This window comes from Podarcis filfolensis, assembly GCF_964270895.1.
Source record: "Podarcis filfolensis genome assembly, chromosome: 13".
NCBI lineage: Eukaryota > Metazoa > Chordata > Lepidosauria > Squamata > Lacertidae > Podarcis > Podarcis filfolensis.
The window spans coordinates 13,188,934-13,202,824 of record NC_139615.1 but is presented as its reverse complement, the minus strand read 5'-3'; the positions used below and the strand labels follow the sequence as shown (position 1 = coordinate 13,202,824).

General features: G+C 46.8%; 2 protein-coding genes across 9 annotated transcripts; both read right to left on the bottom strand.

Moving 5' to 3' along the window:
• Positions 1-438: 438 nt before the first annotated feature.
• On the bottom strand, positions 439-7,139 carry LOC310748412 (perforin-1-like). 5 transcript variants are annotated; one of them, XM_083584189.1, is made up of 3 exons: positions 6,122-7,139; positions 3,592-4,217; positions 439-2,344 (listed from the first exon to the last, which is right to left on the bottom strand). In XM_083584189.1, exons 2-3 carry the CDS (start codon positions 4,170-4,172, stop codon positions 1,246-1,248), a joined length of 1,680 nt encoding a protein of 559 aa, XP_083440315.1. In that variant the 5' UTR covers positions 4,173-4,217; positions 6,122-7,139; the 3' UTR covers positions 439-1,245. The 5 variants fall into 5 exon arrangements, with proteins under 5 accessions (XP_083440315.1, XP_083440316.1, XP_083440314.1 ...); XM_083584190.1 differs by having other exon boundaries at positions 3,592-4,101; XM_083584188.1 differs by lacking the exon at positions 6,122-7,139 and adding an exon at positions 5,524-6,096.
• Positions 7,140-7,269: 130 nt separating this feature from the next.
• On the bottom strand, positions 7,270-13,555 carry LOC310748413 (perforin-1-like). Of its 4 annotated transcripts, none has more exons than XM_083584192.1 (3): positions 13,233-13,555; positions 10,898-11,515; positions 7,270-10,053 (listed from the first exon to the last, which is right to left on the bottom strand). In XM_083584192.1, the coding sequence occupies exons 2-3, from the start codon at positions 11,467-11,469 to the stop codon at positions 8,958-8,960; spliced, it is 1,668 nt and encodes a 555-aa protein (XP_083440318.1). In that variant the 5' UTR covers positions 11,470-11,515; positions 13,233-13,555; the 3' UTR covers positions 7,270-8,957. The 4 variants fall into 4 exon arrangements, with proteins under 4 accessions (XP_083440318.1, XP_083440319.1, XP_083440320.1 ...); XM_083584193.1 differs by lacking the exon at positions 13,233-13,555 and adding an exon at positions 12,788-13,100; XM_083584194.1 differs by lacking the exon at positions 13,233-13,555 and adding an exon at positions 12,827-13,100.
• Positions 13,556-13,891: the final 336 nt, after the last annotated feature.

The window sequence follows — 13,891 nt, the reverse complement described above, 5'->3', positions numbered from 1 at the left end:
CGCTTGGGATTTGGGAATGACTCACGGCCAGCAAGCTTGAGTACAATGGGAAGAGGTGAAGCGTAAGCGAACAGCGGCTTCATAACCCAATTCAGACTAGTCTCCATCCAGCATTTTCCAGTTATTTTTATTTTTATAGCGCAAAAGAATGGATCCTGAACAGTGGAGGTATGGTATGGAATTGGTGACCTCGGCAATTTGCTCCACAGACAAGGAGAAACTAGTCTCAGCCGAGCCTACGGTATTCCACTGCTGTTTCTACAGTTCTTAAAACAAATTCACTTTGCTGTTCATTATCTATGGGCCTTTATCATGTCCTGCAGAAAGTAATCTCTTTAATTGGCCAGAACGGAGTGCGGGGGGGGGAGGGGCACTGAGTTTCACTGAGTCTAACAGGACGCTGCTGAAATATGAGAGCACAAAGTCCACCATGGATGAATAGATATTATTTATTTATTACATACTGCCCTTAATCATAAGTCTGCAAGGGCAGTTCGCAGAATATTGGCTCCCTAGCAATATGTTTATTTTTCTAGAATACCACATTTCAAATCTGGAATATCCTTAACCAGTTAAGGATTTGCAAGGTTGAAAGCAGCACATATGTAAACACAAATATGTATTTGTAACATAGGAGTTGGAGAGAAAGAAACTGGCGGCTTACCCTGTTTCAAAAAAACACACAACAAAGATAGGAAAGGAAGCATGCTTGGATATGATCTCTGAGTGATCCTGAGAGCCTGGCCTCTGCCAGTATTAGGTAAGATGAGCCAGTGGTCTAACTCCATATAAAGATGCTTTGTATGATTATAAGAACCTTCGGCAGGGTTGGGGAAGTTTAAACAATTATGTGGTTGCTGTCAAGGGGCCTCAAGAGCTAGAGCTCACCTGATAAAAGCATCTTTGCTCCTTGTGACCACCCGTGGACCAACTAGGCCCCAACCCCAGAACTGCCAGATTACATCTGAATCTGTCTCAACAGGATCTGTCCCAACTCTGCCCCTTGATTTATCTCAGGGGAGATAACCAGTGGCGTTTCAGCCATTGTTGGACTACAAATCCCATCACCACTAATCATAGGCCATACTGGCTGGGAGTGCTGGGAGCTGTAGTACAGCAAGAAACATCAGTTAGGCCACCGGATGCCCTGATCCTACTTTTCCATGCACCTGCCCCCACCTATTCAGCATAAGGTCCTCAAATATAGAAGGACATAGCACTGGTTTGGATGGGCGGATGGGAACACTAGTTAAAATAAGAAGTTGGCAGCTGGAGCGGGACATATTCTTGAGAGGTGGGGCCACTCAACGTGTGGCCACATTCCAGGAAGTAATAATACTCGATGTATCCATATTGTGGAGAACATGTGTACCATTGAGCACCAGCCCTGGCCTCCAGATTGCCGGTACACCTCTGCAAAAGTTCATTACCACGCCAGCCATCATTGTCCCAGACTTCTATGTGAAAGGGGTTTTCATGATTCAGCATGACAGTCCCAAAGCCCAGGGTTTCATACCACCAGGGGTCGTTATCAGATGGGACGATGCTGGTCCTCAGCGCTCGACCTTGAAAGACAACTCTGACATAAGCATCGGTGGCTGTGAAGTGGTCGCCCCAAAGGTTGGATCCTCTGGTCACAACAAAGGTGAGGTGTGCCCTGCCCCGCTGTCGGGCACAGCACATGTTGTTGTTGAGGCGATCCTTCTGACAAAGGCAGGTGCATTGCTCAGCTGAGCTCTGGGAGCTCCAACGTGGACACCGCTGTGGACACTCTCTCTTCAGGGCCTTCCGGTTTATATGACTCGCAATGGCTTGCTTCAGCAAATCCCTCCTTGGGTCCTGGTGGTTCAGCAACATGTGCAAGGGTTGGAGGGAATAGGAAACCAGCCCAGGCTGTGCTTTTGCACTGTTTTTCCATTCCGAGAAGAGTTGAGCTCCTCTGGCTTTTGAGAAGAGAATCTCGATCTGCTTATCTCCTCCCTCAACTTCAGTTTGCTGCTTGGCATAGTTTTCATGCGAGACTCCAAGACTGTAGAACTTCTGGATCGTTTCACACCTGGCATTTTGGGAAGTGGACCCAAATACCTCGTTGTTTCCCAAAGAAAACCCCAACTTTAAGCAGTCCTCGATGCTGGAAGCTGTAACCCCCCACAAGGCCATCTTGCATGTCTGCACAGCCAGCAGGTGGCGAAATCGGCCCCCAAGGTCTACCTGGCTGATGTAGTGGGTGCCATAGCTGTCAATAAAATGCTGGTATTCCTCAGAGTTGTTCGTTATTGGCAGTTCGGCCACATGCTGGGCAAAGTGAGAGGACAGCGGTGAGGGTCTATGGGGGAGTCTCAGCCTGCTCAAGAAGAGAAAAAGAGGAGCAGGATATTAGAAGCAAAGTTTATAGTTTTGCCCACACCACCCACACCCATAATCCTCCATATTTTTGAGGGAAAGGAAGCCTGCAAAGTTTCAGGGATCTTCTTCCTCTCCAACATGTTATCCCTCCCCTGTAACGGCCCCCAGAGCTTCCTGCGAATCAGAAGAGAGGAAGCGTACACATACAAGAGGACTTTAAAGACAAATTTGAGCACCTTGAATTGGAACTGGAAACGAACTGGCAACCAATGCAGCTGCTTTAAAATGTAGTGGGGTATATGTTAGAGCTAAACCAGGCATGTCCAATGTCTGTTTCGGGGGCCTAATCCGCCCCGCTGGTCGATTTAATCCGGCCCCTGTGGCAGTTTATCTCCTGGGGTAAAATCCTAAAAAAAACACCCTTTGATTTTAAAAAAAGCTCAACAACCTCAACCCTAAAAAAAACAACTTTGGTCATCCCTCATGCATGGTCACGTCATCAGATCTGGCCCTCTTTGAAAAAATCCCAGCCAGTAAGCTGGCTGCAGCATTTTGGACCAGCTGAAGTTTCTAAATGTTCTTCAAGGACTGCCCCATGTAGAATGCATTGCAGTAATCCAGTCTGGGAGTTACCAGAGCATGGAAGACAGTGGCCAAATAATTTCTCTCCAAAGGGGCCCATAACTGGTGAAACAGGCAGTGCTGGAGCAAAATACTGCTAGCCACCAAGGTTACCTGAGCCTCCAGTGACAGTGTTGACTAAAGATATGGTGACAATCAGTCAATCAACTGGTGCGCATTATTTCCCAGGACCCACCCCTGGCTCTTCTGGGGCTGAGCTCTTGATCTGAATCGCCCTGCCTGACCTGGCCACTTAACCACCTCCAGCCCACTTCCCTAATTCCTGAACATCTGAGCCTGCAACCAAACTGTTGATCTGCCTCCCACTTCCTATTATCCTTTCTTTCTATTGGCTCTGCCCAGAGCATGAAGAAAGCTTCCCTTCCCTTGTTTGAGTCTTCAGTAACTCTATGTATGAGAGCTTTGTGGAGTTTTGTTGAATGCTATCTGAATTGAGAGAGAAGTCTAACAAGAACAAATGAATAACTGAACCCTGTGGGGGCAGAACACAGTTCACTAGAAACCTCTGCTGGAATTGCTATATCTGTTTGATCCAACTTCCAGCTGAGGAAGCCCACTCATCATTTACTTTGATTGTATCTCTAGAGGGCTACCGATGCTCACCTGTAGTGTGTGCAGTAGACCTCTTGCCTCACAAAGCTGTAACTGTCATGCTGGGATTTCTCATGTGCATAAATAGCCATCCGGGAGTGAGATCCAGCAAGGGCCACCCGCATCTTAGGCAGCTCCAGCCCTGATTTGCTCAGCACTGTGCCGAACCCCAGCTCCATGTCCAATCCCAAATCTGCTTTCCAGTCATTCTTCACCTCCATGGCCATTGCATTGGCAACATCCACATCCATATTCTCCACAGAGCTGCTGACATGCCAATGACACGAGCGGACCACCTGCCAGTCTGCAACAGCTAAGGGGAGTTTCTGCAGCTTCCCCTTCATCAAGTGATTCTGACAGAGGATGCACGTCCCATTGGGGCCCTGCCATTGGCTGGTGTCCACAACAAATGCTCCCTTTCTCTCCAGAGTGGTGATGTCAACCCCCTGACCAATATAGGTGTGGCCAGGCACAAAGGTGTCCTGCTTCATGCAGATGGAGCTGGGGTGCCGATGGCAGTCGCTGGAAGTTGTTGGTGGAAGTTGGAAGAGAAATAGGAGGAAGGCTGCTAGGAAGAGGTGTTGTTTGGACATGATTGTTCTGCTATGATCCTCCCCCCCCCCCCGTGGGGCAGATGGCTTCAAATTACCATGGGAAATAAAACAGAGAAGACTTATTTGCATCATTCAGGCATTTCCCACATTTGATAGTCCCTCTTTTCACATCACCTGTTTCTACATGACCCTTTCTAACTGGAGGTACCAGGAACTGAACCTGTTGGCTTCTACAAAGTAGATGCTCTACCACTGAGCCATGGCCACTCCTAATGGTATATGCTGGACCAGGTGTGGAGAACCATTGGCCTTGCAGATGTTGCTGAGCTAAAGCTCTCACCAGCCCTAACAGCCATGGCTCGATTGCAAGGAATGTATTGTACCTATTGTTCAGTAACAGCCTGGAGGACCACAGGCTAGGTCATGGGTCACCAGCACAGAGCTCTTAATAATAATAATAATAATAATAATAATAATAATAATAATAATAATAATAATATATTTATACCCCCTTCCCGGTTCAGAAAACCGAGCTCAGGGCGGCTAACAACAAATTTAAAACACTTAATTGATGCAACAAAAACAGCTTAAAATACAGTGTAAAACATGAATAACAATAAATTCAGAATTCAAAAATCAATTTAGGGGGGAAATCCATCCAATAAACATTAGATGATCACCAGAGCTAGCTGGCTAAATTAGTCCTATTTGGGCCAGCGAGGAGACCAGGGGAGAATTAGCTGTGGGATCCCAGAGCGGGTAATCTTCATAAAAAGGGGCGGGGGAGGGAAGGAAGGGGAATAAAAGATCAGGCTAAGTTCAAATTGAAATCAGATGTTGCTGGACTTGCAACTCCATCAACCCCAGCCAGGTCAGGGATGTTGCTTTCGTTGAGCAATGTCTGAACATTGGCTGTTCCATAATTAGACTGAAGTTCTAATGATGGCCACCCAGTGAACTTCATGGCTGAGGAGGCGACTGAATGTACAGCAGGAAGATAAATATGAAGAGGAAGCCTTGGGACTAACCATAGACGTCCCGATTTCCATCTAAAAACAGGCATGTATCATCTGGGCACCAGAAGTTCTCCCTGACCTAGCACTGTTGCCTTTTCTTTCCTAGCATGGTGACAGGTAGAAGACCAAGATATGTCACTTCCTCCAGGATAGAGCAAGGAGGAAAGCTTTAACTGTTGCATCTCTTCACATCTTAAGAACACAGAACATCAGTCTGGTGTAAGCCCAGATACACTCTGCATCTTAAATCTTTTATGCTGGGAGTGTCTGTGGGGTGGGGGGTGGGGCTTCCAGCTTGTGGGTGTCATTAGGAGTACATGGTGGAATATAAACTCATTTACAATAATAAATAATGAATATAGTAGCAAGCTTACCTGCTCTATAATTTCCGAACTGCTTTGCCTTCTCAGTGTAGTACGTGGCACTACAACAGCTGCCTTTTGGTTTCTGTTCTCAGTTCCCTCCCTTGCCAACCGATCTGCTTTGTCTTTTGCATGTCTCCAAACCAAGATTAGATTGGTGGACACTCACTCACCCCTCCACCCCTGAACGGACAGGACCGCACCCTGTTGCATTCTCAGAAAATTGGATTATTCTCTTCTTTCCCACTGATTCAAATTCTTGTGTTAATGGTGTGAATTATAGGAGTCACAAACATCAGTGTATTTTTGTGTGTGTGTGAGAGAGAGGGGGGTGGTGGTGGTGGATGCAGGGGTTTCCTGATGGCTCTCTCTCTCTCTCTCTATATATATATATATATGGCAAGAAGAGGGATGAACCCCATCTCAAACCCTCTTATCACCCAATTCTTTATCCACTCCATACCTTTGTAAATACCAAAAGCAGTCTGCCATTCCAGTCTGCCATTCCCAGTTCAAATCAGTGACTGCTACAGTCATGGAGCCAAGAAGGAAGGCCTTCTTTTGCACATAATAAATAAATAATTTTTTGGGAAGGATAGTCCTTTCTTACCTTTGGCAGAGAGCTCCAATGGCAAGGAAAGATTCTGCAGGTTGGTGAGCCTGAGAGGACCACTTCAGACTCCTTTCTTTTGAGGTTGAAAATTCAAGACAAAACTGAAACCATCATACCAGGATAGTGAGTGGCCACTAAACGGACCGTTTGCTTTTGTGAGGAAATTCCTTATAAGGAAGCCTTCCCCCCCCCCATGCAAAAAGTTTGGCAGAGGCCTCATAAAAGAAGTTCCAGTTGTTCTAGGGAGTGGGGGGACATTTTTGCTCCACAGGCCATATCCTTATTCTTATTAGATCTAGCCTTGTGGGGCAAATGTGACAAAGGGGCGGGGACACCCATCTGTCAGTCACCACAATGATGTCAGGGGATTGGGCATGTTGGGACTTCAAAGCGCCATGTAGAGCGATACCGTCAAAGCCTGCTTTCCACTGACCTTGGCTCAACTGATGGGCTGTGGACCCAACACCTGCTTTCTCTTGCCTCTGCATAATCAGGAGCATAATGTATAATGTTCCCGATTATGCACTGGCAGTCATGTCTACCTGTCCCATAGATCAGCATCACATATATAGTGGGGGACTGGCATGTTAAGTACAATTGTTTAATTATGATGATGATTCTTATCAGCTCCAGCCAGCATACCCAATGGCCTGGGATGCAGCCTAACAAATTATTATTGCCAGTTATAGTTTTCAGGTTAAATGTACATAGAGTGGTACCTTGGGTTAAGTACTTAATTCGTTCTGGAGGTCTGTTCTTAACCTGAAACTGTTCTTAACCTGAAGCACTACTTTAGCTAATGGGGCCTCCCGCTGCCGCCATGCCATCGCTGCAAGATTTCTGTTCTCATCCTGAAGCAAAGTTCTTAACCCAAGGTAATATTTCTGGGTTAGCGGAGTCTGTAACCTGAAGCGTATGTAACCTGAGGTACCGCTGTATTGGTTGGTTTATATCTACTGATCAGACAAGCTTTATTCCTGGACAAAACATGGTTGACTTGATCCAAAGGGCACTCAATGTGACACATAATCTGACTTGGGGTGGTGGGGAATTGTCTCTCTAGACACATTCAGAGATTTTGACTATGTGGAGTGGGTGTTTCCGAAAAGGTGTTTTTTTAAAAAACAAAACAAAACACACCTAAATTTAGAAATGATTTTATCTTTAATTGATCTTGGGGTTGTCTGCAACAACAGCCACAAATGGATTCTCTTACCTGAGTGCACATCTTAAGACAGGACCTAAGTAGGACACCCTTTGTTCCCACTGCTATTTGCATTGATCATTGAAACTTTGGAGAATAAAATTAGATTGCATTTATCCAGTAGGCATTCGGGGAGTGGAACACTCCATCAATTTATTTTCCCAACAACTTCCTTTTACGTCCAATCATAAAAGAAGCACTAGAACATGTGTAAAAGGTAAGGTAAAGGAACCCCTTTACCATTAGGTCCAGTCGTGGACAACTCTGGGGTTGTGGCGCTCATCTCGCTTTACTGGCCGAGGGAGCCGGCGTTTGTCCTCAGACAGCTTGTAAAATGCTGTAAAACATCTGTAAAATGCTGGTGACTTTATAACATAATATGCTGCAAAGAAGAAGGAAATCTCAACTGAGGGTACTCCTCTCTTTCCCTACTCTGATCATTGTCACTTGCAAGCTGTTCCCCCTATCCAATTCCCACCCTCTCCCACAGACCTCCTTTCCTTTTGTATTATTACACAGCACCCCAGTCTTTGAGCAGTGCAAAATTCCAGGGGTACCAAGCGTGCTTATCTGGTGTACCATATGGTGCTTACCAAAACATCCCAATTACAGGTGGGAAAACCACTAAGATGATTGCTAAGGACACAAGGCACAAAGAAAAGCGCATAAAACACCATAAACCATGCCCGTAGGAAGGCCGGAAGCAGGTCCTGAGCTCAATAGAAGTGTTCCCACCTCTGACAGTGGAGGTAGAATCTAGCCATCATGCCTAGTGGTCATTGATAACCTTCACCTCCATGAATTTATCTGATCCTCTTTCAAAGCCTCTTTTAAAAGCCATAGCTTCGTCTCTTGGGAGCAAATTGTTCCAGAAGAGGAGCAACTGGACCCAGCTGCGCCTGTGGTGTGGAATTCCACCTCTTCCTCTACAGGTCTAAAAACAAATTCACTTTTGTTACTCTGGGCATTTGTATCAAGAGAGGTGGGATAGACAGGTTTGTCTAGGGAGTTTGCTGTGGGCCTTTATCATGTCCCACAGAAAGTAGTATTTTCATCACCACTATATTGAATAGAGCTCATTATATCTGCTCCCTTGCAACATATTTATTTTTTCAAAATACCAAATTTCTAATCCGGAATGTCTGTAATCCATGGAGGATTTTGCAGGGTGAGGTGCATAAAAGCAACGCATGTGTAAACATAAATATGTATTTGTAACGCAGGAGTTGGAGAGAAAGAAACTGGTGATTCAGCCACTCTTGTAGGGCTGGGAATCTCCAGACACTGACTCATAGCTGCAGGAAAACAGCAGAGATAGGAAACAGTCTTAGAGATGATCTCTGCCAGGGGATCCTGAGAGCCTGGCCTCTACCAGGCAGAGTATAAGGCCAGACAAACAAGTGGTCTCACTCTGCATAAAGAGGCTTTTATGTTTATAACAATGTGGACCAACTAGGCCCCAACCCCAGATCTGCCAGATTCCTTCTGAATCTGTCTCAATAGGGTCTGTCCCAACTTTGCCCTCAGTGGGTGGGGCAACCTGTGGCCTTCTGGCCATTGTTGGACTATGAATCCCATCGTCCTGAAATAAATGGAACAAGGAAAGAGCGCTGAATTAGCAGGGGGTGACTAGTTGAAATGAGAAGTTGGCAGTCGTAGGGGGACATAATTTTGACAGCTAGGGCCACCCAACGTGCGGCCACATTCCAGCAAGTAATAATACTCGACGTATCCATGAGGCGCATAACATCTGTGCCGGATAGTCCCAGCCCCGGCCTCCAACCGGTGGAAACAGCCCTGCAGAAGGTCATCACGCCAGACGTCTTTGTCCCAGAGCTGAACCTCAAAAGAATTGTGGTCTGCCAATGTGACCGTCCCAAAGTCCAGGGTTTCCGACCACTGAGGGTTGTTGTCGTTTCTGACGACGCTGGTTCTCATTTCTTGACCTTGGAAGAAAATCTTGACATAAGCATCGGTGGCCGTGAAGTGGTCGCCCCAAAGCTTGGATCCATTGACCACAACAAACGTGAGGCGGGCCCTGCCTCGCTGCCAGGCACAGCACATATCGTTGTTGAGGCCGTCCTGCTGGCACAGGCAGGTGCATTGCTCACCTGAGCTCTGGGAGCTCCAGCGTGGACACTGTTGTGGACAGTCCCTCTTGAGGGCTCTCTGGTTGATATGGCCCACAATGGCTTGCTTCAGCAAATCCCTCCTTGGGTCTCTTTGGTTCAACAAGGTGTGTAAGGGTAGAAGGGAGTAGGAAACCATCCCAGGCTTTGTTTTTGTACCCTCCATCCATGCAGAGAAGAGTTGGGCTTCTCCAGCTTTGGAGAAGAGCATCTCCACCTGCTTATCTCCTCCCACAACTTCGATGTGCTGCTTGGCATCAGCGTCCTCGAGGATTCCACGGGAGTAGGCCCTCTTGAGATCTTCACACTTGGAGCTCAGGGAAGCGGAGCCGAACAGCCAGTCAACTCCTAGAGAAGCCCCCCAGTTCAAGCAGCGCTGGATGGTGGAAGCGGTAATCCCCCACAAGGCCATCTTGCAGGTTTGCACAGCCAGCAGGTGGCGCAGTCGCCCACCCAGTTGCACATGGCTGATGTAGTGGGTGCCATAGATGTTGATAAAATGCTGGTATTCCTCCGAGTTATTCCTCCTTGGCAGCCTGGCCACAGCGCGAGAGAAGTGTGAGGCCAGCAGCGAGGGTCTCTGGAGGAGTCTCAGCCTGCACAGGCAGAGAAAAAGTGGAGCAGAATCTTGTAAGCAAAGTTTATAGCAAGTTTATAGCATTCTGTACTGAAGGAGCAAAGATTGTTGTTATTTTATTGTCTGCTCTTCATCCTGGAAAGGTTACAATTAAAACATGATGTACAAAACAACAACCACAGAAACAAGGTGGGTCCTAAAAATGTACACAGCTAGTGTCAAAAGGCAGGGAAAGAAGAAAAAGAAGTCCCAGCAAAAGAACAACGGATACAAAAACTTATGGAATATGCAGAAATGGCGAAACTTGCTGGAAAAATAAGAAATCAAAGTAAACTTTTTATAACAGAATGAAAATGGTTTATGGAATATTTACAAATAAACTGTAAACAGATAAGAACATTGGCAGGATTATTGTAATAACCTGCAGTTTTATAAGAGTATATATTTAAAGTAGAAGAATAAATGAGTAAATTGAGTTAATTTGGAATATGCAGAAATATATATATATATAGGAACTGCAGAAAGAGGGGGAAGGAAGTTGAGTTTTGAAACGTTAAACTGATTGTAAAATCATTGAAATGTATAAAACTGGGGGGGAAATGAATGAATGAATGAATGGCAGGGTAAAGAGGTGTGTCTTCAGCATTCACTGAAAGCTGAATTATGAAGATGCCAGACCCACCTCTGTGGGGAGGGATTCCACAGCGTAGGAGCTGTCACAGAGAATGTTTTCTCCTAGGCCATGCTTGTGAGAGTGGCGGAGAAACCAAGAGGGTCCCCTCTGCTGCTCATAACACCAGAGGGTGTCTATGGGGAAGGAGGCAGTCTTTCAGGTACTTAGGTCCTGAAAGACTGGTGCTCACCTGTAGTATGCGCAGGAAATCTCTTGCCTCACAAAGCTGTAACTGTCCTGACGGGATTTTTCATGCGCATAAATAGCCATCCGGGATCGAGACCCAGCAAAAGCCATGCGGGCCTTAGGCAACCCCGGGTCTTCTTCCCTGTCGTTGTTCGTCTCCATCTCCAAACCCAGGTCTACTTTCCAGTCATTCTTCACCTCCGTGGCCATCGCGTTGGCGACATCCACATCCAAATTCTCCACGGAGCTGCTGACTTGCCGATGGCACGAGCGGACCACCTGCCAGTCCACGCCAGCCAAGGGGAGTTTCTGCAGCTGCCCGTTCATCAAGGGATTCCGGCAGAGTTTGCACGTCCCATTGGGGCCCTGCCACCGGCCGGTGTCCACCACATACGCTCCCTTTCTCTCCAGAGAGGTGATGTCCACCCCCTCGCCAATATAGTTATGGCCAGGCACAAAGGTGTCCTGCTTCATGCAGATGGATCTGTGGAACGTCTGGCAGTGGCTGCAAGTTGTTGGTGCAAGTAGGAAGAGAAATGGGAGGAGGGCTGCTAGGAAGAGGTGCTGTTGGGACATGATTGCTCTGGTGGGATCCTTCACTCCAGGAGGCTTGTAAATAACCCTGCGGAACAAAACAGAGAGGGCTTCTTTGCACTGTCTAGGCATTCCCCACATCTGTGAGCCCCTCTTTTCAAACAAAACACTCAGCCTTGCTTAAATGAACTTTTATCTCATTGTACTGGGCGTCAGGGAGCTGTGTTTTACCAAGTCACACTATTTGTCTATCTAACCCAAGACTGTCCACTCTGGCAGCTTCTCTCCAGGGTCTCATGCAGAGGGTGTTTCACATCACCTGTTCCTACCTGATCCTTCTGAACTGGAACTACTAGCCGGTGAGCCTGGGACATTATACATGCCAAGTAGGTCTCCCCCCCGCAACCCATGGCCACTGCTAATGTACCTGAGGCTCAGTGTGGGGAACCTTTGGCCCTACACTTTGGTTCATGACAGCCCCCATTAGCCCCAACAAGTATGTCCCAATGGCTAGGGATGATGGGAACCTGGAAGGCCACAGCTTATCCACATTGGTTTAAGGGCACGGGTGACCAGCATAGTGCTCTTCGGATGTTGCTGGACTTGCAACTCCCTTCAGCCCCAGCCAGGACCATCAGTGGTCAGGGATGTGACTGTAGTCTAGCAATGTCTGAAGAGCACCACATGGGCTATTCCCTCATTAGGATGAAGTTCAGCGACTTGCCCAAGGACTGGCCACCCAGTGAACTTCATGGCTGAGGAGGCCACCAACCGTACACAGGAACGTAAACATTAAGAGGAAGCCCTGGAACTATGCATGGAAGTTACGACTGCAATCTAAAAACTGGCATGTACCACCTGGGCACCAGAAGCTCTTCCTGACCTGGCACCATCGCCTATCCTGCCCTCTATCTTTAATAGCTTGGTGACGGGCAGAAACCCAACAGATGTCACTTCCCATGCCATAGAGTTGCAACAAGGAGTAAAGCTTTAAGTGTTACATATCTTTTCGTCTTCGGAATGAAGAATATCAATTCAGTGTAAACCCAAATATACTCTGCATGATATTCATTGGGGGGGGGGCTTCCAGCCTGTGGGTTTAATTAAGGGTATACGGTGCAATATAAACTCATTCATAATAATAATACTGTAAATGAATGCAGTGGCAAACCTTACCTGTTCTGTCATTTCCAAAGCGCTTTGCCCTCTCAGTGTATATTACATGGCGCTACAACGAATTGTCTTTCCATCACTGTTCCTACCCGCAGGCTATTTTTCCAATTCCCTCCCTCTCCCACTGACCTACTTTCTCTTTCATATTCTTGCTAAACAGAGACTGGACGGGTATAAACTCACTCACCCCTCTGCCCCGAAAACAAACAGGACAGTTTCCAATCACCTTCTTAGCAAATAGGATGCTTCTTTGGCCTTCCCGCTCTCTTCTTTTGCCGCTGCTTCCAATTCTGGCACACATGTCTTGGATTATAGGAAAATAACAAAGGCCAGTGTGTTGTGTGTTTCTGTGTCTGTGTGAGAGGGAGGGGTTTCCTGGCGGCTTTCCTGAAAAGTGGTTTGTGTGTGAGAGAGAGAGAGAAGGAGGAGGAGGAGGAGGAGAAGAAGGGTGAACCCCAATCTCAAACCCTCTTAACACCCCATATTTTCGTCTGTCCCACTTCTGCAAACACTAAAGGCCTCTCCCGGGTGTGATTTAATGTTTCCAGCCTGTCATTGAAGGATTGCTACAGTCACAAAGCTTTTGCACATTAAAAAAAACAAGAGAGTTTGGAAGGGTGGTTCTTTCTTACCTTTGACAGAGTCCAGTGGAAAGGAGAAGTTTTCTACATGGGTGAGCCTGAGACAACCGCTTTAAAATCTTGTCTATTTGAGGTTTAAAATTTAAGACAAAACAGGAACAATCATACCAGGATAGTGAGCGGCCACTACTGGGGAAAAGGGACTGTTTATTTTTGTGAGGAAAATCCTTATAAGGAAGCCAATTTTTTTAAAAAATAAAACAAAACCCAAAATGTCTGGAGGGGACCTCATAAAAAGAGCTGCAATGGTGCCAGGAAGTGGAGAAGCCATTTGGCTCCAAGAGGCCATATCTTTATTTATCCTTATCACGGCTAGCCTCATGGGCCAAATATGACAAGTGGGCAAGTCTGCCAGTCACCACAATGCTGTCAAGTGATTAGGGGCCTTGAAGTCCCAAAGTCTGGACTTCAAAACACAATGCATAGCTGCATCGCCAAAGCCTGCTTTCTGCTGACCTTCGCTCAACCACCCATCAATCCCACAGCATGCATGATAAGAAGCCTAATGTAAGGCTCCTGATTATGCATTGGCAGCCACATCTCTGTCTGCCCCATAGTGACATCACATATACAGTATAGAGTGGGACTGCTGTGTATGGTTTGGGGGGAATGGCCCTGCAGGCCAAATTTGAACCCCTGGTGACTCACAT